Genomic DNA, 27750 nt, shown 5'->3' on the forward strand with positions numbered 1-27750 from the left:
TGGACCGGAGGGCTGGAACAAAAGCATGGATGGAGTGTTTGTGTGAAGTAATATAAATTCAAAGTAAACATCATTACATAAAAGGGTACGGTCTTTTTTTTTTTTTTTTTAGTTTTATTCATTTCAAACGGGCTGGATACTGGCCGTAGTTTGCCCACGGCTGGATGCAAGGTCCTCGTGGGCGTTTCTTACCCTCTCAGTGGAGGCTGCTATTTGGCTTTTTAGGTCTCCACACTTAGTGCATTCCAGGTGGGGTTCATGCAGAAGTGCTTGCAAGAGGGTGCAAACACTCCCATATCTGCAGCTCCCAGACACATGCAGCCTTTACCAATCTGTTAACTATTCTGGCTGAGTTCTTCTACAACCAGTGTTTCATCAGGGCTGCGCCAGGTAAGCAAGTGGCCACTTCTTGCCTCTCCCTGCAGAGGCCTGTCTCTCCTTAGATTTGGGGCTCGTGGTTATCCTGTGACCTCAGCTCTCTGATGGGTTCAAAAAATTGGTGCATTTGCGGTCAGTTTGACACTTTTTGTCACAAGTGATGAATAAGTGACATTTTAAAAAGCTCTCTACATCAACGAACCATTTTTGATTTTTAACATTGTACTAAAAAAAAAAAAATTTCAACTGCACACACATGATACACACATACACATACTCTATACACTTAGCTCAGAGCTGCCCTGGGTTGGTGAGTATACTCACAATTGGTCTGTGTTAGTTGGATGTCTAGTTTAGAGCAGAAGGGTTTGGTTTTACTTTCGCTGAACTATCCTGAAAATTTGCCATTTCCGTGTCTGTCTTACATGCAATCTAGGAATATTGTTGAAGTTTCTTTGACATCTAGAATGTCAGTCACAATATTAACATTCTATCTCCCTCCCCATGAGGCTTTCTCTTTCTTCAAAAATTGGATTTTTATTGTTTACTTAGCTTTATTTTTGCTACAGTAGATTAATTCAAATGCATTCTATAATACATATTGAATGTCTTACAGAGAGTAAGGCATATTAAAGATATAAAGTATATATTAAGTTTTTATGGAAAACCCCAATATCTTATCAGTTTGGGGCTCAAAGGTGTCTTATAAGTTGATGTTTTTGATTTTCATTCCTGTATAAGTCTTTGTGTTGAGAAGGCTTGTAAAAGCAGATTCATAGAAACTTCTGCTACCTATATCACCTGGTGTTTCTCCACAAGGTCATGTCCTCAAATATGTACAGGTTCTCTTTACAATCTCTATCCTTACTGAACACCTAACATTGCATTTTAAACTAACTAATATGAATGTCATTACACCTACAATTGATTTTTAATTTAGAGTTATTTAATCACAATCATAATTACTATTTTATTACCTAGTACTATGCACATTGTTTCTATCTCATAATTATTATTTTTAACTGATAAATATTTAAAATATCACTTTTCATATATTTCTAACTACTTAAAAAAGTGTTTATTAAACATTTACAACTTTTTTTGCATCCCTTATTTTAATATCAAAGGCACTTAATATATCTACAAGAAAAGTATCCTTTAAATAGAATACTATAACATTTTTAACTACTATAAGTATATTTTTTATTAAATCTATTCATTGATATTGTTTTCATGGTTGTTTTTACTAGCAAAACATTCTAGCAACCTAGATAATGATAGAGATGTTTCTGGAATTACATATCACCCTCATTCAGCGTGGGAGGGGACTTTTCAAGGCCACAAATACCAGGAAGTGGGGCACAATATGGCTACCTTGGAAAATGGGTAGAACAGATAATTAGGCATTAGAAAACAAAGTTTAAAATTGAGACAAAGAACTATCTCGGCCAGTGGTTCTCAACCTTCCTAATGCCGCAACCCTTTAATACAATTCCTCATGTTGTGGTGACCCCAATTTCATTGTTACAAATTGAACATAATTAAAGCATAGTGGTTAATCACGAAAACAATATGTAATTATATATGTGTTTTCCGATGGTCTTAGGTGACCCCTGTGAAAGGGTCGTTTGGCCCTCAAAGGGGTTGCGACCCACAGGTTGAGAACCACTGACTAGGCACTCTTCTAAAGGTAGTTGTAAGCTATGAAGACTGAAAGCAACAGTTTTACCAAATAGGATGGTACCTCTCTTTGAAGAGATGGCCATCTGGATGAATAGCACCTTTCCTTGCTACACACACCCATGCCTCACTTCTCTCCTGATGGAGTTGCTGACAGTCTATGAGGAACCAATCCCTCCTTCCACCACCGCCCCCCCCCCCCGCCCCCACCTTGCTAAACAGCACACCCATCTCACAAAAGACTAGATCAGAGTCTGGGGCTGGTTCAGGCTTAAGCAGCTTACACTTATCTTTGGGAAGCAGCATGACTTGGTTCCTCTGGTGTATTGAGTCCTGGGATAAAGAGCCAATGCTTGCTTTTGGGTTTCTCTGCATCCCCTCTGGTATGTCCCTGGGCTCAGTGACAGATGTCTGCTGGTTCTGATGTGCCCTTCTAGGAGCTCCTACTCTGAATAGCCTGGAGGAGATCCATTCCTATAGCCTGCCTCCAGGAGTCTTTTCACAAGATTAAGAGTAGTTGTGAAAGAGAAGGGCAGAGACTCCGAGAAAGCCTGGAGGAATCCACAAGAATCACATATTCCTTGGCTGTAGATTTATTAACAAGCACCTTTCTGAGCTGAGGAAAAGTCCAGAATGTGTTTACATATTCATTTCTTATTCAGTTATGGTAATGCTTTTAAGTGATCTGATAAATTTAAAGGGCCAAGAACAGGAATGATATGAAATAATAAATACTTAATGGCAATAATTGATAAAAGGAAATCTGGGGATATATATCTATTTATTCGTGGAAAATAAGCAATAACTTTGCAGGTGATAGGCAAATTTTCTTCTTTTCCTTTCTTGATTGAGGTCAAAATTCCTGTATTTCATCATGTTTTACTAATTTTCTTTTAAAAATTTGAATGTTTGTTTTATTGAAATGTGGCTAAAAAAAGACCTTTACAACTCACCATCTTAAATCGAATACAAAGCCCCAAATATGGGTCTAAGTACTTCTCATTGTCCAAATAAGGACTCCAAACATTGTTACTGAACAAATGTTATTATTTTAAAAACTTAAACAGAGCTCCACTTTTAGGTTAGAGGCTGAACTTATTTGCTTAGTTATGCAAATGATGATTTATTACTGAATTATTATCATATTAATTTTAACTTGCTTCACTGATATCTTACTATACATTAATAAATTCTATGAACACTCACTATTGCTTTATTAATAACTTTAGTGTGATTAGTATAAAGGGCTTTAAGCTGTGAAAATACTCCATTGGATATGAATCTAGAATTGGCCTTTGAATTGAAAACTACTTCTTAGAAATTTATTACCCCTTTAAAAATGTTAAACTTTTCTCTTAGCAAACCACAATATTACATGGATTGTAGAATTTTTTTTTAATTTAAATGTCTCTAAAATAAGATGCAGTTTAGATTAAAATGCTCCTTAGTTCTCATGCAACACAGTACACTATTGTTTTGGGGTATTAGACAATACTTCAATGGCCAGAAAAGGCTGTGGAAGGCATCTAATATAAGCAACCAGGGCAGCTCTAAACTTCTCAAGTCTGTTGATGACATCAGTTATCTACTCCCTACAATTTGACTTAACTATAAAAAAACCAACAAAAATAACTACCCAAAAATAATAAAAATGGGGCTGCTTTTGATAAAAGAGGGCAATATTTTTTATAACACTTTTTTTTTCTCCATAGGTCTTAAGTTCCTGGGAGCTACTGAGAATATAACACCTGAGCTTGAATAAAATGGACTTTGATCTATCCTTCCCTTTTATTTGAAAGGCTCTCAAAGGAAATTATATAATGATAAACTTTTTCCTGAACTTCCCTAAAACACAACTCACTATTAAAAAAACACAATTTCAAATATTCCATATGTGTCTTTGGTTCCATCCAAAAATTTTAGTTCCTGGCCTCACCCTTCAAGGACATGATTGAAGCATGACAAGGTTAAAAACAGTTACACTGAAACATGGTTATACGTCTGTATTGCATAGGGTAGATTTTGGATATAGGGACTCAAAAGTTATACTTTATAACAGATCATTGTGATAGTTGCTCTTCGTTCCATGTAAATGTATTTTATTGTGAAATTCAATGTTTGAAGACATATTGGATAAATTATAATTAGAGCTAACATATATTGATAAATTAATACATGACTGGCACTAGGTGTTGACTTTTTTATATGAAGCAAAGATATTCTTCTTTAGTGTTAATGAAGGAATATTAAATACATTCAAAGGTAGGGATAATGAAAAACTTTAAGGTAATACCTGTGTACAGAATCTAAAGATGAGAGGACTCCAGAATTAACTATTCTAAATATATAAATTGGACACAATGTGGTCAATTATTGCTGTAAATTTACTTTTTAAAATTATTACTTAAGGTTGTTATACTTTACATGTTATACTTAAGTAAAATTATTACTTAAGGTTGCTACATTTTACTTTATGTGAAATTATGTTCTTTGCTGGGAGCCGGTCCATCCTTGCTGTTTCAAAGGACCTGGTATATATGGCATACTGTTCTTAAAATGTTTGCTCACCTTCTTGGCACTATGTGTTTTAACCAAGGTCTCCTCTGAGAAAGGTTGTTTCCCCAGGTAGGGATTTTCCCCTGAAGTTAGGGAGGGAATAAAACCCCTCAACTAAGTGCCAGGCGGGTAATTAATCACTTTAACTACGAACAATCATGCTTAAGCCACATAATCTTTACTCCCTGGAATGGAGATAAAAAACGCCCTAACCTTTGTAATAGAGATTGATAGGATTGAATCAACTGGTATAAATACAGATGTAATAAGACAGCAGAACACAGAACTAAGAAGACAGAACCAAGAAGACAGAACCTACACAGAATCTAGAGACAGAAGAACTTCGCTGGAGAGAACATGGCAAAAGATCCTGGACTGAACCTGACTACAGAAATTGGCAAGAGAACCTGACTAGAACCTGGTGTCTGAACCTGGCTGGAGAACCTGGACAGAACCTGGCTGGAGAACCTAGCGAGGGAACATGGCCACAGAACCTGGCTGGAGATCCTAACCAGAACTTCGCTGGAGATCCAGAGCAGAACCTCTCTGGAGGTCGAGACCAGAACTTGGCTGGAGATCCTGGCTAGGCTGCTGATCAACTGAACGCTGTCTCCGTGTTATTCCTTCTTCGCCGACTCCGTCTATGCCTTTGGGAACCCCTGGACCTGCTGGGGTTGGACCCCAGCAGTTCTTTAGAAAATATGTTGCACAATTTGGCACAAAAATCTATAGCCCCATGAAAAATTAATACATTTGCCAAGAGGTGGTGGAAAGTAAGGATATAGATTGCAGTGATTACACATACGAACACATACAGGCTTACACAGATACTTTTCACTGTTCCCTTATCTAATGCTGGTTAAGAAACTACTGTAAAATTTTGTGACTTGAAACAACCGCCATTCTATATAATAAAAGGCTAATATGCAAATCGACCAAACAGCAGAATAACTGGTGGAAAGACCATTAGCTATGACGCGCATTGATCACCAGGGGGCAGAAGCTCAATGCAGGAGCTGCCCCCATCCCACAGGCCCTAGGCCAGCCAAGGTGGGTGCCAGCAGGGGCCCCCCTCGATCACCCTGCAGGTTGCCCCACAGATTAGCTCTGATTGCCAGCCAGGCCTGGGTACCCTACCGTGCATGGATTTTATGCACTGGGCCTCTAGTTTTATCATATTTCACTATTCTGGGGTCAGGAATTTGAGCAGGACTCTGCTATGTAATTCCTTTGTCACATGGCATCCATGTGAACACTGAGTGGTATTCAGCTGGTGGGTGAACTGGGCTGGAGGATCCAATAAAAACTAGCAGGGTTAACAATCCCATTTTCCATTGCACCAAAAAAAAAAATAAATAAATAAGATATCTAGTAACAAACTTAACTAAGGAAGTAAAAGGCCTGTACTCGGGAAAACTACAGGTCATTGAAAAAAGAGATAGAGAAAGACATAAACAAATTAAAGAACATACCCTGTTCATGGATTGGTAGAATCAACATCATTAAAATGTCCATACAACCCAAAGCAATCTACAGATTCAATGCACTCCCCATCAAAATACCAATGGCATATTTCAAAGATCCAGAACAAACTCTCCAAAAAGTCATCTGGAATAATAAAAGACCCCAAATAGCCACAGCAATCCTGAGAAAGAACAAAGTTGGAGGGATCACAATACCAGATATCAAGCTATATTACTAAGCCACGGTTCTCAAAACTGCCTGGTACTGGCACAATGGAACAGAACAGAGAACCCAGAAATCGACCCAAGCCATTATGCTCAATTAATATTTGACAAAGAATGCAAGAGCATACAATGGAGTCAAGACAGTCTCTTCAATAAATGGTGCTGGGAAATTTGGTCAGATACATGCAAAAAAAATGAAACTAGATCACCAACTTATACCATACACAATAACAAACTCAAAATGGCGAAAGGATTTAAATGTAAGACAGAAATCCATAAAAATCCTACAAGACTCCATAGACAGCAAAATAGCAGACATAAGTCACAGCAATATCTTTATAGACACAGCTCCTAGGGCAATAGAGACTAAGGAGAAAAGAAACAAATGGGACTACATCAAAATAAAAAGCTTCTGCACAGCAAAAGAGACCATCAACGAAACAACAAGAAAGCCCACTGCATGGGAGAACATATTTGCCAATGATATTTCAGATAAGGGTTTAATCTCCAAAATTTACAGAGAACTCATACAACTTAACAAAAGGAAGATAACGATCCAATCAAAAACTGGTCAAAGGATCTAAATAGACACTTTCCAAAAGAGGACATAAGGAAGGCCAAGAGACATATGAAAACATGCTCAAAGTCACTAATCATCCGAGAGATGCAAATCAAAATGACAATCAGGTACCATCTCACACCTTTCAGAATGGCTATCATCAATAAATCAACAAATGACAAATGCTGGTGAAGATGTGGAGAAAAAGGAACCCTCATGCACTGCTGGTGGGAATGCAGGCTGGTGAAGCCACTGTGGAAGACAGTATGGAGTTTCCTCAAAAAGTTAAAAATGAAACTCCCATTTGACCCAGTAATCCCACTTCTAGGACTATATCCCAAGAAAGCAGAAACACCAATCAGAAAGGATATATGAACCCCTGTGTTCATAGCAGCACAATTTACCATAGCTAAGATTTGGAAACAACCAAAGTGCCCATCAGCAGATGAGTGGATTAAGAAACTGTCGTAAATTTACACAATGAAATACTACACCGCTATAAAAAAAGAAGGAACTTTTACCATTTGCAACAGCATGGATGGAACTGGAGAGCATCATGCTAAGCAAAATAAGCTAGTCAGAGAAAGATAAATATCACATGATCTCATTCATATGTGGGATATAATGATCAACATAATTTGATGAACAAGAATAGATCCAGCCGAAACCGGTTTGGCTCGGTGGATAGAGCGTCGGCCTGCGGACTGAGAGGTCCCAGGTTCGATTCCGGTCAAGGGCATGTACCTGGGTTGCGGGCATATCCCCAGTAGGAGATGTGCAGGAGGCAGCTGATCGATGATTCTCTCTCATTGATGTTTCTGACTCTCTATCTCTCTCCCTTCCTCTCTGTAAAAAATCAATAAAATATATATTTAAAAAAAAAAAAGAATAGATCCAGAGACAAATGGCAGGGGACGGGGGGTGGGGAGGGGAGGTGGCTGTTAGAGAGCAAGGAAAGGACTTGTATGCATGCATCCTATCTAATAATAGACAAACATGGTAATTAACCGTACCTGCGACATGCTTCCCATTGGCTAATCAGGGCGATATGCAAATTAACTGCCAACCAAGATGGCAGCCGGCAGCCAGGCAGCTGAAGCAAACAGGAGGCTTGCTTGCTCCAGTGATGGAGGAAGCCAAGGTTCCCCACCTGCCGCTGCTGGCCTCTGAGCTGCAGTCTAAGAAACAATGTTGCAATTATAGAAGCTAAACAAACCCCAGAAACCTGCTTTCAGCCAGCCGGGCCTCAGAGCTGGAGCTGCAACAGTGTTTCAATTATAGAAGCCAAACAAACCCAGATACCTGCTTTCAGCAGCTGAGGTCTCAGAGCTGGAGCCGAGCCTCAGAGCTAAAGCTGGCTCTCAGCTCCAGTGACAGCCATAGAAGATAAATAAATCCCAGAATTAAAAAAAAAGAAAAAAAGGGGAGGGTGGGAGCTTCAGTCACCCTCCAGCCTGAAAATGGCCCTCAGCCTCTCACCCAGACTGGCCAGACACCCCAGTGGGGACCCCCACCCTGAAGGGGGTGTGACCAGCTGCAAACAGCCATCATCCCCTCATCCAGGCTGGCCAAGCACCCAAGCGGGACCCCCACCCTGATCCGGGACACCCTTCAGGGCAAACAAGCCAGCCCCCACCTGTGCACCAGGCCTCTATCCTATATAGTAAAAGGGTAATATGAAAACTGAGCCTAACAGCAGAAAGACTGGAAATGACTGGCCACTATGACACACACTGACCACCAGGGGGGAGACGCTCAATGCAGGAGCTGCCCTCTGGTGGTCAGGGCGCTCTCACATGGGAGGAGCTCTGCTCAGCCACAAGTCAGGCTGATGGCTGCCAGTACAGCAGTGGTGGTGGGAGCCTCTCCTGCCTCAGCAGTGCTAAGGATGTCAGACTGCAATTTAGGCCTGCTCCCTGCTGGCAAGTGGACATCCAGGGCTGCCGGGCTGCCAGAGGGATGTCTGATTGCCATCTTAGGCCCAAACCCCTGGGGAGCGGGCCTAAGCCAGCAGGTGGTCATCCCCTGAGGGGTCCCAGACAAAGAGGGCACAGGTCGGGCTGAGGGAACCCCCCCGCCACCCCCCCCCCCCCGAGTGCACAGATTTCTGTGTACCGGGCCTCTAGTATTAGCATAATAAATGGAAACAGACACTGGGGTTGTGGGGGCTTGCCTGGGGTGGGAATGGTTGGGGAGGGGGGGTGAGGGTGTAAATTGGGGGTAAAGGAGATATATGTAAAACTTCAGACAATAAAAAAAAATTATTTAAAAAAAAACCCACAAAAACTAGCAGGATTCAGCCAGGGATGTTGGAAGGCAGGGTTCAGGTGGGATTAGTAACCAGAAGACATGCACAGTAGCCTTTCTGGTATGACAGTCTCAAGATAGTTGAACTTCTTACATGGCAGCTCATGGCTAATGGAGAGTTTGTTTTAAGAGACCTCAGTAGAAGATGCAAGGTTCCTTATTGCTTAACCTTGAAAGTTTCAGATATTCTATTTTTGAAAATCCTCATATTCTATTTTCCAAAGCAAGCCATTGAGGTCATCCTTGATTCCAGGAGAGGGGAATTCACCTCTACCTCTCAATGGGAGAAGGGCAAAGAATATAAGGCCACCTTTTTCACAAATCTAAACCAACTGTTAGGGCACCTAGCGCAGCAACGATCCCCAGACTTGCTGTGTCTGGAATGTTTATGGTGATGGAGAGCATTTACTTCTGCAACGTGTTCTGATCCTCTGCCAATAGAAGATGAATTCAATTCTACTGTTGCCCATTTCTTTTTCAATAAGCCATGATGACCCAAAAGTGTGTGTGTGTGTGTGTGTGTGTGTGTGGTGTCTATTATTATTAACTAGTGGCCTGGTGCACAAAATTTGTGCATGGGGGTGATGTGTCCCTTAGCCTGGCCTGCACTCTCTCCAATCTGGGACCCCTCGGGGGATGTCCGACTGCCGGTTTAGGACCGATCCCTCTTGCAATCCAGGACCACTGGCTCCTAACCACTCACCTGCCTGCCTGCCTGATTGCCCCTAACCACTCTGCCTGCTGGCCTGCTCGCCCCCAACGGCCCCCACCCCCCAGCCTGCTCACCCCCAACTGCCCCCCACTGCCAGCCTGCTTGCCCCCAACTGCCCTCCCCTCCTGGCCTGATCGCCCCTAACCACCTCTGCCTCAGCCCCGCCACCATGGCTTTATCCAGAAGGATGTCTGGAAGGTCTCCTGGTCTAATTAGCAGATTACCCTTTTATTAGTAGAAATTTCAGAGCTTTTCCAAGTCAAGGATCATGCAAAGTCAGAGCTGCAAGAGACATCAGAGATTAAATCTGTTCATGTTTTATGGATGAGGAAATTTAGGTCTAAAGTAGCTATGTGACCTGTCCCAGGTCAGAAGCTGATTAGGGACAAAGCCACAGCTGGGATCTCCTGCTGCCATGCTAGAAAACAGGAAATCCTGAGTTATGTGCGAAGTGAGCAACCTTTCCCCTAGGAACAGCCCAGCCGGCCTTGATTCAGTACCCTATTTTATCATGAAACATTAAAAAAGCAGCTATTTATTTCAAGTGCACCCATTTAATCTTGCATATCTACGCAATATCTAACCATATTCAACAAATGTTTACTGAGTGCCTACCAAGTTCTGCACATACTATACAGATACAGCTGCTTGGAGAGGCTTTCCTTCTAGTCAGAAGGTCATAATACAAAGTATACAGGAGTCACTTTCCTCTGGACCACTTATTCAATCATGTTATTTTATCTTGGAGTACTTCTATAGCCCTCCCTCTCCCCTTCATATGCAGAACAGACCAAGGGGCCAAGGATTTTGAGTTTTTCTGCTACTTCAAATGCCTGTTTTGAGAGTGTGTCAGTAAAAATGTCCACAGATTGATGTGAAGTTGTTATTGCTCCTTTTGTTTCGAGAGACCTTTGCTCATTAGACGAAGTGACAGATAGCTTTGACTTTATTTAGATCACAGGGACTCCAGGTGGCATCCCTGAACACAGTCTTCATGGCTTTGGATTTCCTTTTATATGGTACCTGTTCACCATTAGCTTTTGTCTTTTTCTGCTGCAGCTAATTTACTTTCCTCCTGGACCAGCAGGGAGAAGGGGAAGGGGTGCTTGCTGAGGACTGTGACACCTCCTAGACACCAGGTCCACCCCAGCCCGCCCTCCCAGAGCTGGGCGGGATTCATCACTCCTTCCGCTCAGCAGGAAGGAACCCCCAGGGCAGGGGTCCCTGCAAGGGAGTGGGAGTGGGGCTGAGGGTGGGAGAGGAAGAGGGAGGATCTGGGAGGAAGGGGATGGATAAGAAGCCAACCCCAATCCACCCCTGGGGACCTCAAAGGCCGAACCAAGGCAGGGCTGGGGCGGCTGGGGGAGGGGGAGTGGCAAGTGAGGTGCGTTCCCGGAGCCCCGGGCGGCGGCGCTCCGGCCGGAGTGGGCTGCTCGCTGCCCTGGCTCCGGGCGGGCACCGGCTCCCGCCCAAGGGGAGGAGAAGGAACCAGATGGGCGGGTTCAAGCGTTGGCGGCGGTGGTCCCGGGGCGGCCGGCTCCTCCCCGCGAGTGTGGCTGTCTGCGCTGGCCGCGCCGAGGCAGTGCGGCGCCCGCCGCCGAGGATGCCGCCCAGCGCCCTCGCCGCGGCCGTGCCCCGGCCCTAGCGCGCCTACCGCAGCCCGCGCCCCGCGCCCCGCAGTCCCGCGCCCCGCGCCCGCCGCCGCCTCTTCAATGGGCAACCTGTTCGGCGGGGTCAGCTTCCGCGAGCCCACCACCGTGGAGGACTGCGACTCCACCTGGCAGACGGAGTCGGAGCCGGAGCCGGAGCCGGAGCCGGAGCCCGAGGAGCCGGGGCCGGGCGGCGGCGAGGGCCCCGGGCAGGAGCCCGAGCAGCCCGCGCAGCCCCCGGAGCCCGCCGGCGGGCGGCCCCGCGCCAGTCCCGCGCCGGACCAGGACGCCGAGGCGGCGGGCGCCAAGCAGGTACGCGGCCCCTGGTGGCTTCGGGCTGGGCCGGGGCGCCCTTGCCCCGGGCGCCGGGAGGAAGGACGTCGCGGGCGAGAGGAGCGAGCGCCGAGCTGTCCCCGCGCGGAGGGCAGGGGCACCGGGCGGCTGCTCGTCCTCGGCGGCCAGACCCCTCGGTGCCCCCCGCCGCCCCGCCGCCCCGCGGACCCGGGGGCCTGCGGGGGCCTGGCGCGCCGCGCTGATCGCTGCCGATCTGGGGCCTGATCGCGGGCACGACCAGGAAGTCCTCCAGGCAGAACCCAACTTGAATGAGTGTTTCCGTGGCCTCTGCAGCGCAGCTGGGTGGTGCGAAGGTGGGGTGGGAGGACCCTGTCTAAAACTAGAGGTCTGTGGAAGCTGGTCTCGTGCGTGTTATTGGTGAACATTACCGAGAATAAGGTGGGACCGCAGTTGATCGGCAGCGAGCGCTCTCCCCTCCAGGGGCGTTGACAGCCTGTAAAAGTGCTCTAGAAGGTCCCCATCCGAAGTTAAAACGCCGGGCTTTTACCCCCAAGTAAGGCCTTTCAACGGAGGAGTTCAGGGCGCTCTTCACAAATCTTATTTCACGCAGCGGACTTGTTGATCCAACTGTGCTTAAATCATGTGCCTAATACAATTTGGAGGAGAGGTTAGCAAAGAGATAAGCATCCCCTGTACCCTCTGATGCAACAGAAAATAATTCAGAAAACTTTAAAAAGGAGGAACTGCCAGCGGTTCTCAACCTGTGGGTCGCGACCTCTTCATAGGGGTCGCCTAAGACCATCGGAAAACACATATATAATTACATATTGTTTTTGTGATTAATCACTATGCTTTAATTATGTTCAATTTGTAACAATGAAATTGGGGGTCACCCCAACATGAGGAACTGTATTAAAGGGTCACGGCATTAGGAAGGTTGAGAACCGCTGGTTCTAGCCAAATCTGAGGAAGTGTGCCTTGTAGAGGCATCTACTGTTGGCTCTGCATCAGGCCCTCCTCTGGATCAGCGATGGGCAAATGAGAGTGAAAAAATGGAGCCCAAAGAACCACAGGTTCTTCGCTTAAGTAAGGGAATCACCCCCCAAGTACTATAGCGGAGGCTGCTTCATACAGCTTGCTGATGATCTCTGTTTGGGTCAGGAGGAAACATGAAGTCTTAGTGCAAGCTCTATGCTACACAAGTTATTTTCATCAACTGCAATTTTGGGGGTGGGGTGGGAGTTGCTGGTTTTAATTCTCATTTTAGAGAAGACAGGCCTAGAGAGAAGCTTGCTGAGGATCATCTGGAGAGAGAAGGATGTATACCCAAGTATATATATATAGCCAGTGTCAGACTCTTAGCCTGTTGGAATTGTGAATATCCCTCTGCCCCTTGGTTCTGGTGTGCTGCTGGGTCATTTTGCACTGCCAGTTCAACTCCGGGAAAGTACTACATGCTGTATTCTATGTTTTCCCCTTCCATTTGTCTCCCAACTAATTAACTGTCTAAAGAATTTTGGGTTATCAAAACACACCAGCAGAGAGTCAATCCAACCATCAGGTCCATCTATAGAAACCAAGTTGATAAGTAAGGTTTCAATCAGTTAATTGCAACCCCATAAATGGTAGACCAGCTTTCCCTTTTTTCCTTTAATGATTGGTTTTTCATGTTGGTATCACCACCTAACTTCTAAAAAAAAATCTCCCTTTGTAATTTTGCTCTTTGACTAACAACCCCATTTGTTCCCTACTCCACATAGTTAATTCATTTGCAAGTACCACTGGCGCTCCCTTTAAAGTATAATTCAGACTGACTACTTTTTGCCACTTCCTAGTCCAGGGGTGGGCAAACTTTTTGACTCGAGGGCCACAATGGGTTCTTAAACTGGACCGGAGGGCCGGAACAAAAGCGTGGATGGAGTGTTTGTGTGAACTAATATAAATTCAAAGTAAACATCATTACATAAAAGGGCACAGTCTTTTTTTTTTTAGTTTTATTCATTTCAAACGGGCTGGATCCGGGCCGTAGTTTGCCCACGGCTGCCCTAGTCTAAGTGAATACTTGACAAGTGATGGTGCCATTAACTCAGGTGAGGAAGTCTAGGCAGGAAGCAACTTCAGAGGTTAAATCAGTAATTCTCTTGAGTTCGATACCCTCTGGGACATCCAAGTTGAGTAGTTAATTATATCGGTGAATGAAACCCCAGTCCTGGAGTCCTCAGCATATAAGACTGGTGGTATTTAAAGTCATGGGAAGATACTGGTCATCAAGGAGTGATGCAGAAGGAGGACTAAGCCTTGGACACTCCTCAGTTTAGAGCGTGTAAAGATGAGGAGGAGCCAAAGAGGGAAACAATGAGGTCCGAGGAAAACCTCCGGAGGTGTGGTACCTGAGTGTTTCAGGAAGGAGGGAGGCATTCACTGGCTGGTGCTGCTGGGAGGTTCCTGAATTGAGTACTGAGAAACCATTTGGTAAGATGGGAATTTGTTAGTGACATTCACAGGCGCCGTTTTGATGGAATGCTGAGGATGAAAGCCTGGTTGGGGTAGGTCACGGGAGAAGAGAAGGAAGCAGGGAGTAAGAGCAGCTCTGTGATGTTTTACTATCAAAGGGAGCAGAGCTATGGATCTCTTGTAATCAAAAGGGATTTGGGGCAAGGAGGGTTGTGTATATTTAAGATTAGATATGCTACAGCATGTTTGATGAGGGGAATGAGCCAGAAAAGAGGGACATTTTGATGATACAGGAACTAGGAACAATATGTTAAGGAACAAAATCCTTGCCAGAGCAGGTGAAAAGGGATGGGATAGAGAATGCAAAAGGAGCAGGAGTTGGAGGAGCAGGGATGGATGCTGGCAGGTTGGTACATTTAGAAGTTGGAGGCGGCAGTGGTGCTCATGATAAGGCTGGGCATTAGGTAGGGCATGAGTCATTACCTTCATTTCACAGATAATAAAACTAAGACTCAGGTAAGTGATTTGCTTAAGGCCTAACAAGTAGCAGGGTTGAGACTCAGCCCAAGTCTCCTGCTTCCAAGTCTTGGGCTGTCGACATTATACCAGAGTTTCTGTAATGACCCTTGACTTTCAGTGGAGCTGAAATTGATTTGTACCTAACTAGTTGGACTGGGAGCCCAGAGCATGGGAGCTAGTTCCTTTGCTGTCATTGGACTCTGGGTCTGGTTCATCTTCTCTAAGTCTGGGTTACCTTGTTTCTAAGGTGGAAACACTAATAACTGCCAGCCAGGTGCATTAGAAGAATCAGATGAAATAAAATACATGTAAGCACTTTGTAAATAGAAAAGTGCTTTCTATACAAATGTAGGCTGATGATTCATATGGTTGTAGCTGAGGCTAAATAGATTCAGAAACTTGCTAGGCAGAGCTCTTTTGGAACTCTGCCTAGCAGTTCCAAATGCCTAGTGTGGCCAGGACCAGAGTTTAAGCTTTTCCTTGCTTATGTAACATGGCAGAGTAGCTAATGTTAAACATCAGAGAATGTGGTGGTAAAGTGTCTCTGAACTTGTAGTAATAGTGAGAATCACACCACTTCAAAAACATGCAAAAATTGCTTAGACCAGTGGTTCTCAACCTTGGCTGCACATTAGAATCACCTGGGAATCTTTTTAAAATCCTGATTTCTGGGCCTCATCCTCCGGGAAAGTCTGTTTCTTTGTTATGGGGTGGGGCCACGACATTAGTAACAAAGAAACAGAATTTCCGGAGGATGAGGCCCAGAAATCAGGATTTTAAAAAGATTCCCAGGTGATTCTAATGTGCAGCCAAGGTTGAGAACCACTGGCTTAGACGAAGCCAATCTATCAACACAGGTCGGGGTAGGAGATGATGAGAAAAGGATTGGGGGAAAAGCTCTTAATGAATGTTGAGATTTAAACTTTGTCTTCTATTTCATCATTGTCATCAGTCTCATTGTTCTTCTGAGGGATACTGGATATGAAGCACTTTCTTACATATTATAGTGCTACATTTAGTTTACACATGGGTTGTAAATAAATTACATTGACCTACATCTTATATTTTAAAACTTATTTAATGGTGGTGGAAATTTTCCTTAAAGTATAAATAGTATGAGTTAACTACTACATATAAGTCATTACAGTCTGAAGTTCATTGAGAGCTTTTCATTTCTTTGTGTGTATATATTTTAAATTTGTTAATTTATATTGCATTGTATTACCACTGAATTAACACATTATTCTTGACTTTGTGTATTTATGATGGTGCTATGAAGGATGGAATTTAGAAAGCTATTTAGTTTGTTTTAAAAGCCTCTTTTTCTTACATAAATATTACTTGATTTCCAAAAGCAGCTAAATATTGCAAAACTAATGACAATTTTCTATGTAGAATTGATTTATTATCTTAACATTTTTTTTCAGTATTATGTAAAGTATTCTAAAATAAGTTTTGTCATAGAATCAGTTGTATAACCTATGGTAATGTACTGGTATATGTCTTAAATTCATTTTGAATTCTATTTTGATGGATATTTATCCATAACATTTAGCCTCTGTATACTTTTAGTGAATAATAAAGTTTTTAATTTAGTAAAACTACTTAGGATAAATGTTATTACGTTCAAATCAGGAAGACAAAATGCCAGCAAATGTTATAAGTATTATTAAAAGGACTTTTATAATGTTTTCAGTAATCTGGACAGCTTGACACTTTTTAGGCTTTCTTTATGGATGGTCATTGTTTTAAGTTTGTTCTGGAAATTTCTCAATGAAATTATCTTGTTTCAACATGTGAATGGAATTTCACTTTTTATTTTAGGGTGCTGATTCCACTGAAGCAACTGCAAAACCAAAGAGAAGTTTTTACGCTGCGAGGGATTTGTACAAATACAGACACCAGTACCCAGTAAGATACAGAAATTTTTTTTTTTCTAAAATGAATGTAAAATATTGCCCTTCTGTTTTTCTTATTTTGTGGTGCCAGTGAACAAACATTCAAGAAGGGTCGTTGTGCTTTTTTTAAATATGTGCATATGCTGGAGATTGATTTATTTTTTTCTTTAGCAGAACTTCAAAGATATCCGGTATCAAAATGATTTGAGCAATCTTCGCTTTTATAAGAATAAAATTCCATTTAAGCCAGATGGTGAGTAATCTGTTACTTTGGTGAGAAGCAAAGTCTGAATAATAAGTGTACCTAGTTATTCTTTGTTTATTCCATGGTCAGTACTTTCTCAACGCATGTGTTCATTGACTGGGTTCACTTCACTGGACAGTCTAATGTGTCCCCAAAGTCCTAGACCCTCAAGTTGTGAGCATCCACTTAGCAAATTCTAGAGGAATCACTGTGGATTAGCAATACCTTCCCACCACCTGTTTACAGTGGCTATTATCTGACAAGTAGTGGAAGCCATTATTTTGAGTGGGAAGGAGAGGACATTTTTAAAACCATAGAAAATTAGGTGCTTAGGAACCTTAGAGCTCAAATTCAGCTTCCTCATTTTAAATGTAAGGTCACTAGGTCTTAATTCTTGAATGACTGACTTGTTGAGTTACTCAGTTGTAAGAATTGGGTTTGGGTTCCAGGGTTCAGTATTCTTTTCACTGTGCCATACATGAAAATTATTTAGAACATAATTGAAAAGCGATGTTTATATTAGAATTTCCTATAGACTTCCAGATTCAGGAGTCAGGGAGCTACAGCAGTCCTAGTTCAGTGTTCCAATATCCTGCCGGGGAAGAGAACTGCACATACAGTAGGTCTCCACTCAGCTCTGCAAATAAACTTGCCTCCTTCTTCACAACTCCATAGGTGCCCTCATAGGGTCTTTTCTAAACTGATCATTATAAGAGGATGCAGCCGCTATGGTAATATGCATATTTCACTGAGGCACCATGCTATGATTCATGGTGGGACTCCTAATTTTATTCAGCTCAAATCAGCAAAGCTGGCTTTTCTCCTTAGAGCCCTTATCTCTGTGAGGAGACCAAATGGCCCTGGCTCTTGCCCTTTGCTCTCAGTGAAAACTGAGCCAAAACCACAGCAATGTGAGTCAGGAATAAAGGTGATGGATTGTAAAACTTCCCAGTGGTAGGGCCTTGTCTTCTTGGATGAGCTAACTGGAGGAAGGATATCTTAAGCCTGGGTGGAATGTTTGGAGGAGGAATTCCCTGTACCGTGCACTAAGAAACACACCATTTGGGTGTTAGGACTAAGAATTGCTGAAAGGCTAGAACCACTTTAATTTTCTGGTGTCTCAAAAGTCTGCTCTGATTTGGAAGAAAACATCTGGATAAAAATGCTCTGTTGTATTTACTAATTATAAAAACACACTGCTTTATTTACTAATTGAAATAATATTAATTCAGCTATTAGTATTTTTTAAAAAATATATTTTTATTGATTTCAGAGAGGAAAGGAGAGGGAGAGAGAAAGGTAGAAACATCAATGATGAGAGAGAATCATTGATTGGCTGCCTCCTGCACGCCTCCCTGCAATCCGGGCATGTGCCCTGACCGGAATGGAACTGTGACCTGGTTCATAGGTGACACTGGCTGGAAAAATTATTAGTATTTTTTTTTAGGACTTGGGGTAAGACTATTTTTTGAAGAAATGCAATGACATATTACTAACTTGACTCTGATTTGAACTTAATAAAATTTACCTACAGGAATACCTTTAAATATTAAAAACATTGAACACAGGCCTGGCTGGTGTGGCTTAGTTGGTTGAGCATCGGCTCATGCACTGAAAGGTTGCCGGTTCCATTTCCAGTCAGGACATATACCTGGGTTGCAGGTTTGTTCCCATCAGGGCACATGTAACTGATAGATGTTTCTCTCACATCGATGTTTCTGCCTCTCACACTCTCTCTCTTTCTCTCCCTTCCTCTCTCTAAGCATGTCCTGGAGTGAGGATTAAACAAAACAAAACAAAAAATTTTGAATATAGAGATATGACGGTATTTAACTGAATTATTTTGATATTTCTAATAGATTTATTTTGGAGATAGTATTTTAAAACAATAAGTAATGTACTCATTTTTTGTAATCTTTACCAAAAAATTTATTTTGAAATCTTATAAGATAGGTAGGGGTCAGAAATTTTAGCTAAGGTCACATTAAATGTTATTCTATTTTATTATATAAACTAGAGGCCCAATGCACAAAATTCGTGCAAAGGGCTTTGCCCTTGCAGCTGCGGCAGCTTGCCTCGGCCGTCACAGTCTGGAAGGTCATCTGAAAGGATGTGCAGAAGGTCGTTCGACTGTCCAGTCTAATTAGCATATTATGCTTTTATTATTATAGATTATCTCAACTCACACACTTACCTCTCTAGTATGTGTACGCACATACACACATAATTAAAAAATGATTACATACACTCTTGACAGTAAGCATAAGCCTGCAAGAATGTATTTTACTATTAAAAAGGAGAAGGGGCAGTTGGAAGGGAAAACAAATGGGAAGCTATGGAGGTAGTTGGTTTCAACACCCTGATAAAGCCAACAGAATGATTCAAAAGCAACTTTTTACCAAACCTTTTGAGAGTGGCCCTCTACTAAAAACTGATGATTTCTGGAGGAAACAAAAATGAGATATGTTTAGAGAAATATTACGTTGTTCACTTTTCTATAAAATTGACTAAATGGCCCATTCATCTACTGAAAGGAACTTGACAGATAATTGGGAGGTTTTTGTTATAATAAGTTCCTATAGGGGAACTATAGAATGTGACCAAGAGGACTTACTTTTTGAAACAAGAAAGACCTGTGTTCTATTTCTACATTTATTCTTTTATTAGTGTGTGACTTTGAATAAATCACACACTTTCCTCATTAGTAAAATGGAGATAATAACACTGATTTAGGAGAGTTTTGCAAAGATTAAGGTAGATGATGTATACTAGATATAACATGGGCCCAACATATGGCAGGTACTCAACACCTTTTTCTTTTTCAATTTTTTGGTTAATCCTCACCAGAGGACATTTTTTCCATTTATTTTTAGAGAAGGTGGAAGGGAGGGAGGGAGGGAGGGAGGGAGGGAGGGAGGGAGGGAGGGAGGAAGAGAGAGAGAGAGAGAGAGAGAGAGAGAGAGACAGAGAGAGAGAGAGAGAGAGACAGACATGGATTGGTTGGCTCCAGCAAGTGCCTCCACCAGGGCTAGGGATCGAACCTGCAACCCAGAGGGCAGACCAATACTCTAACCACTTAGACATATACTGGCCATGGCTCAACACCTTTTTCTTTCAATATGTTTTTATTGATTTTAGAGAGAGAAGGGAGAGGGAGAGAGAGAGAAACATCGATGTGAGAAAGATTGATCAGTTGCACCCCACAAACCTGGCTATCTGCCCTGACCCAAAATCGAACCTGTGACCTTTCAGTGTAGGGGAAAATGCTCCAACCAACTCCGCCACACCAGCCAGGGCTTTCTTTCATTTTTTTATTCCTCCTTTTCCTTGCTTCTCTCCATCTCTTTCTCTTCCTCCTTCTTTTCTTTCTTTTTCCCTGGGATTCATCTCAATTTGACCCTACCTAGTATTTAAAGAACTATAAGACCCTTTAGGGCAGGGATTGGTAAATATTTTCTGTGCAGGGCCAGATAGTAAATATTTTCAGCTTTTTGGGCCATATGGTCTCTGTTGCAACTATTAAACTCTATTGTTATGGTGTAAAATACATAAATGAATGTTACTCATTTGTGCATGGCTGTGTTCCAATAAAACTGTTTATAATACAGATGCCAACTCTACTGTAGAAAGTTCAATAGAACTTTCTGCAATTTGAGGTATCACTTTTTAAAAAATTAGGCCTGTTATGTAACTCAGTGTATGGCATAGGGAATTCATTTTTTAAAAGCTATATCCTTGTGGGCTGTTATTAATATTTAAAAACGCCTAATATAAAGCTTAAGTGGTTAAATTTTAAAATGCCTTCAACAATGTTTTCAGTGTCTGGTTCACTTTCTGAATATTTACTGTTCAGGTGTTTACATTGAAGAGGTTCTCAATAAGTGGAAAGGAGATTATGAGAAGCTGGAGCACAACCACACTTACATCCAATGGTCAGTTTCCTCTCCTCTGTCATGAACCGAGCCCTATTTAATCATGTATGTTTTCCGGACAACATTAATATACAAATATTATTTTTCTGAAAAACAGGCTTTTCCCCTTGAGAGAACAAGGCTTGAACTTTTATGCTAAAGAACTAACTACATATGAAATTGAGGTAATGTAAGCTCATTTTATTTTATATGAGATGGCCAAGTGATATTGCTACTTTATTGACCTGGTAACTACTGAATCATTTCAGCTGACTTTTTCTTTTCATTAGGAATTCAAAAAAACAAAAGAGGCAATTAGAAGATTTATCCTGGCTTATAGAATGATGTTAGAATTTTTTGGAATAAAGCTGATTGATAAAACCGGAAATGTTGTTCGGGCTTTGAACTGGCAGGAAAGGTTCCAGCACCTGAATGAGTAAGTGAAGCCCCGCTGTACATCAGGGCCACCATGCTGCTTTCCTTCCCTTGGTTGGAATTCTCCGTGGAACCCGGGAATTCCCAGAGGAACAAGGAGCAGGTGGACCCAGGAATTTGAATTCAAAAGCTGGTCTGAAATGCATTTTATTCCCTGTTCTATATTCTAAATCAAAACAAAACAACAAAATTCCAAGTAGAAATATGGCTGCTTTGCCTCAGAGCTGTTTATCCCTGAAACGGCTCCGCTGCCCACGGCTATGGCCTCCTTTCCTCTTTATGACTTGTTTCTTGTCAGTTATGGCTACTGTTTGTGTACAGTTTTCCGAATCCCCTCTACGAGGCTGTGAGCTTCATGGGGCATAGCCTGTTCCTCAAGCTTAGCGCCTTCTTGGATTAAATCCATGAACTGGCCCTATGACACAAAAATCATTTTATAAGACTGAGACAGTCTCAGATCCAAAAAAAAAAAAAATTCAAAGAGGGAAATTAGAATCTTTTCTGTTTAGGTAAAAAACAAAAGGCCACTTTTGGTTCATGAATCTCAAACCCTTTGAAGGACATTTTAACAGTTTATTTGGAATTGATTTGCTATATTCTTTTGCTGAGATATTTGTAACTTTCATTAATACTTTTACCCAAAGTTTATTTTTCTTAATATTTTCTTTACATGCAAACTGCCTTATTTTTCCTTTTTAATTATAGAGTGGCTTATGAGTGCTGGACTATAAAACCAACAGCTTGAAAGCACTTGTTTAGCATGTTATAATTAACTAATCCTGGCAGGTACTAAGAGGAAAAATAATTAAAACTACCTAATAAATTTTTCTTTGTCCAAAACAAATCAGAATTTTGTGCATCAGTTAACTAAAATTGTTGTATATTTCTAGAACGTTCATCTCACTTTAGTAAAATAAGTATTAATGTTTAAGCCTTTCTTTTACTTTATTTATTTCTATTTATTTATTTTAGAGAGGAAGAGAGGGAGGGAGGGAGAGACAGACAGACATCGACTTATTGTTCCACTTATTTATACATTCATTAGTTGATTCTTGTGTGTACCCTGACTGGGAATTGAACCCACAACCTTGGAGTATTGGGACAACAGTGTAACCAACTGAACTACCCGACCAGGGCTCTTTTACTTTTTTTTTAGTTATAATCAACACTATTAAAATGGTGACTTGTACTAAAATACTGAAGAAAAGGGCATAAAGCTTTATGATCCTGATTAGAAGACCCATTCTCTCATAACTAAAGTTAAATTTGATTTAGGCACTTAAAGCATAAGTATGTAAGTCTCTGCCTAAGCAATGCTGGTAGCTATCTCAAGACAGAGTTTTTAAGCTCTAATGTCATATTGTCAAAGAAAGCTGTATACAACTAGCCTATTGACAGGAAGGATTGCGGAAGTAAATCCTTGGAGAGGATGGGTCGTATCTCATCTTTCATGTACTCATGTTTATCATTTTAGAGAATCTCTGCCTCCAATTTGTTTTTGGTTGGAATAGCAATCTTGTTTAGCAAATGTTTGTTGAATGAATAAATGATGAACAGCATATGTTTGTCAGCTTAAATCCTCCTGGGGTTATATTGTCAGACCTCAAATTGATAGCTGGAAACAGAGCCCTTCTGAAGGTTTTAGTTAAATTTCCTGGGGTGAATTAGGGGAGGGGAGCCTGACCTGGCTGCCATGTGCTCCCTCTCTGTCGTCATCCCCCCCCCCCCGCCCCCCCCCCCCCCCCGCCCCCCATGCAGCTTCTTTACTTTCCACCACCCATTGTCTCTTTTTCCTTCCCCTGGCGATTGCATAGAGCTTTTCCAGCTGTGAGTGAATTGCCTTAAAATCTTCCAGAAAACAACTTTCCTTTGAGGTTTAGTTGCTAAAAATTTATATTGACTAGATTTGAACAAATTACAGGGGACTCTAGGAAGACTTTTATTTCATTTTTTTTCTTCAGTTGGTTTCTTTTCTGATTTATTCTTAAATGTCATAACTTATTTTCATTTTAATCTATATGACATCTTGAGTTTTTTAGAGTAGACAAGGAATTCAGTATTTATTTATAGGAGCCCAGCCGACAAAAATATTGAATGAAAGTGAAATGAAATAATGTTCAGTGAACAAGTGGCCATAGCTAGAAGAGGTGAAATATTTTCAAACATGACAGTACAGATATGTAAACCAATCACTAAGATGTATTTCCAATTTTATTTGTAATCACCTTAGATGACTGAGTCATATTTCAGACTCTGGAATCTCCTCTAACTTCTATTTTCTGTTTCCTTGTCCTTGCCTTTTGTGTATTCTCTCTTCACTTGCTTGGTCTTCTTGAAGAAGTCCTTACCTCTGTGTAGAAGCCCAACCTCTCTTGTTTATCAGCTGTATTACCCCAAAGACTACACACAGGATTAGGAGGATTTTAGCTACTTTTCTTTCTTCCATTTTGTGTTTATTTGTGATATTTATTTCAAATCATACTGAAACACCTAATTTCTTTCTTGTATAATTTTGTTCCATCATCCTGATCTTTATTCTCTTCAACCTAAGTATTTGTCCTTTTCTACTGTTACATAAATATTTTTAATTGGAGAGTGTGTAGATATAAATGTATACATAAAATTTATTTTGGCCATTCATCTTGGACCAGATATATGAAATTGAGCTGTTGGCAAATATAGTAAATTTTGTTGTGTCATATAATTCATTAGGATTTAAAAAAATATTCTTTTACTTTCCCATACTTCTCTTTATTTTAGACATATGAGGCAGATGTTGCCCAAGAGTTTTGTCACTAAGTTTTTAGATTATACAGAATCTATATTAACCTAACAACTCAGTTGTGCCACTAATGGCAAATTGGCCTAACTTCACCCAAATTTATATTGCTCCCAAATACCCTTGCTTCCTTTTAAAAAGTACAGATTCATAAGGCTGAAACGTGCCTTCAAAGAGTTGGATGTTAAGATAATAGTTTTTTGGTAAACAACTGGAAGGATGGTGACCATAAAAACTGCTGGACTTATCTTTTCCAGTGTTTGGTTAGCTCAAATCCTTAAGACTTTTGTCCAAACTCTCTTATTAAACTATGAGACCATGGAACCACTCCCTTGCTTCCCTCAAATAATTCATTAACATCCTTCTCATTCTTCCCAAATAGTTTGCTAGTTATTCCTAAGTGAAATCCTTGAAGCATGTTTGGAAGCCAGGACAGGTATATGCAATGCTTGTAACAAGTAGTTTCTGAGGTATAAAGTAGGTTTTAGGAAGTTAGAAGTAAGTGATGGGATGGTTGTGTTACAATATTGTGTAAACAAATATCTGGGCTGTTGATGACAGTACATGATTAATATATGTAGCTGAAGATTCCTTTTGGATGCAGCCAGGCATGTGTAATAAGGCAACTATTGGGCTGAGTGAAGTGGGGGAGGAAGATTATGAATTGTGACAAAATAGAATTGGGAAGCTTTCATCTGATAATGGCCTTAGTAGGGGGACAGGAGAAAGATGACAGTGCAATCTTGGAGAAAGGGCATCTTTGAAGTCAATGTCATTGGAAGGAAAAATTTAAAATTCTTTGATAGGGAAAGAGGAGGAGAGAGAGGCCAAGCATGGAAGAGAATTGAGTTACTAAGTTGGGGTAGGTACAAATATGGTAGTCCTTAATACCAGATATTTAAATAATAACAATGATAATATTAAATAGTACCTATTATTTATTGAGTTCTACCTGGCTTACATATTTATCAACTGATTAAATTGTTGCAAGTGAAGTCCAGCAAATGAGGATACGAGCCTTAGTGAGCCATCGTCATTTCTTGTAGCTGTAAGTGTTCTGCTAAATTAGTCAGTGTTGCATCTTTTGTTAGAAGTATTCTAGCAGGATAGAGTGCTTTTTTGCATCTTTCCTTATGAGTTGGCCGATACGGTAGATTTTGCTGAACAGTTGATACTGCAAATCATACTGCTCAGTTAATAGCTAATATTGTGTTTAGGTTTAGCACTGGTAACCTGTGACAGGTACAGGACATTGCTGTTGCAAATAAATACTCTTGCAGATCACTTATCCTCAGTGTATTTAAGAAACAACATCATCAGTGGAAATAAATTTTAATCTAAATTTTTCAAATTTGAAGAACTTAAGAAATAAGGAGAATATACATTATATGTTTGAGTTTCACATAATTGACATTGCATTGAGGTATAAGGATTTCATACCTTCTAATTTGTTTTTCTTAATGGTGTCTCTACAAGTCATTACAAGGCTTATTTCCATAAAAAACATTTTCCCAGTAGTTTTTATTTCCCTGCTTTCCTCCACCTGATTTCCTCAGCCCCTCATTTTATTCAATCCTCTCTTTTAGGTCCCAGCACAACTATTTAAGAATAACCCGTATTCTTAAAAGCCTTGGTGAGCTTGGATATGAAAGTTTTAAATCTCCTCTTGTAAAATTTATTCTTCACGAAGCTCTTGTGGAAAATACTATTCCCAATATTAAACAGAGCGCGCTGGAGTATTTTGTTTATACCATTAGAGACAGAAGAGAAAGGAGGAAGCTCCTGCGTTTCGCCCAGAAACATTACACGCCTTCAGAGAATTTTATCTGGGGACCGCCTCGGAAAGAAGACGCAGAAGGAAGCAAAGCCCAGAAAATGCCTGCCCCTTCTGTCCCCAGCCCTAACAGTCAAACTTCTATGCACAAAAAATCTAAGGACTCCAAAACTTCCTCCTCAGCTGCTCCTGTAAATAGCAAAACAGCTGAAGACAAAAAAGCGGCGCCTGAAGAGCCTGGGGCAGTGACAGACAGGCCCTGCGCAGAGCCTGGCAGCACAGCCGCCAGGCCAGGGGACGCAGAGGATGGGAATGCTGAAAATTCAAATTCTCACCCAGAAGAAGCAATGAGTGATCCCACAGAGAAAACTGAGAGTGCATCTCCTCCCGAAAAAGATGATGAAGGTAAAAATCATAACAAAGACTGTGGAAGTTCTGGAAATACAGGTTCCCAGGATGAGGTACTGTTTCAGTGAATTATCAGAAACCCACAAACCAGTTTAGGGAGAGGAGGCGGAAACTGCTGTACAGTTTTATCCAAAAGAACAGAGGTCACAGTTCAAATTTTGGCCATCTGTTTGTGATTTATGTTGTAAGCATTTTGTTGTTTTTTTTTCCTGGATATTAAGTTTAATCAGATGTTTAAGACAAGACCCAGTAAATGAATGTATTCAGTAACACTTTTAGGATGTGAGTTTACAAATTCTGTGTACAATAATTATAATTATTTTCATGTATCTGGAAATATTGGTGCAGTACTTGGGATATCAAATAAATTATTTTGAGAGGTTACAGTCTACTTGAAGAAAACCAAGAGGATAATTTCATTATGTTGCCACACCTTTGCCTGTTTTATGGATTCCTTTGTTCTTTTTTAGCTGGTAGAATCTAGGAGTAATTTGGATTTCTAATCAGAAAGTAATTTGGATTGTTTTCATTACAATACCTCAGCATATTTATTTTAGATGAAATGGATGCTCTTGGGGAGCTGTAACCCCCCCACACCCCACCACTCATTTGTCAGTCTTGCTGTCTTTTCCTCTCCCCTCTCTGCACTCACCCGCACCCACTATCTTGTCAGCCAGCAGCTGCGTTTCTGGTGTACATTCCGATGAACTCCTGTATTGAAACTTAAATGGAACAGAGCAGGACTTTCAACTGTATGATTTCAAGAATTTGCTTTGCTTGAAATAATAAAAATGTTTTTCTGTATTAAGTGCTTAAACATTTTTTTTGATGCAAAAGTCCAAGGAAAGAATTTTGCCTTCTGTGGCTGTTCCCTACAAATTTGGTGCTTTGTTTCTGAATGTAAATGAGTAAGGAATTTAAAACTAAGAAAGGAAATTATTTTTAAAAGGCATGGCAACAAGGCAGTGGTCCCTAAAACCATGACTATCTCAGTGTTATGAGGATTATGAAATTAACAATATTGCTTATAGTATATTTTTAAATTATTTATTTATTTAAATCCTCATCCAAGGGGGGGGAGGGGGAGCACCATCGATGTGAGAGAAAAATATCTGGAGATCGAACTCACAACCCTAGGTATGTGCCCTGACAGAGAATTGAACCGACAACCTTTAGGTGCACAGGAGATGCTCAACCAACTGAGCCACTCCGGCCAGGCGTGCATCTTTTTAAAAAGAATTACAATTTGATGCATCTTTAAGTTGTCAAACCTTGAAATTGAGAACCGATTTGAAATTCCATATACTCAGTTTTAGTAAACACATAATGTGTTAATATTGGTTAAGAGCAAATGCTGTTTCCTGTAATATTTTAACATTATTATTACACATCAGGAACAATCATAAACACTGTGGTGAGAATGTCAAAGTATGCATACATATATAGTGAAAGCAATGAATAGAAAAAAACTTTTATTTAGAAAGGAACTGGCTTTTGTGTGTCTC

The 27750-nt window shown here is 41.1% G+C and overlaps 1 protein-coding gene across 1 annotated transcript; it reads left to right on the forward strand.

The window, feature by feature from the left end:
• Positions 1-11592: 11592 nt before the first annotated feature.
• Positions 11593-27049, forward strand: OGFRL1 (opioid growth factor receptor like 1; the record flags this gene model as incomplete). The annotated part of the gene is made up of 7 exons (XM_081094488.1): positions 11593-11841; positions 16621-16707; positions 16866-16947; positions 20792-20870; positions 20968-21034; positions 21140-21285; positions 25650-27049. The coding sequence occupies 7 exons, from the start codon at positions 11593-11595 to the stop codon at positions 26311-26313; spliced, it is 1374 nt and encodes a 457-aa protein (XP_080950614.1). The 3' UTR covers positions 26314-27049.
• Positions 27050-27750: the final 701 nt, after the last annotated feature.

Source organism: Myotis nattereri, assembly GCF_964212035.1.
Source record: "Myotis nattereri genome assembly, chromosome: 6".
Taxonomy (NCBI): Eukaryota; Metazoa; Chordata; class Mammalia; order Chiroptera; family Vespertilionidae; genus Myotis; species Myotis nattereri.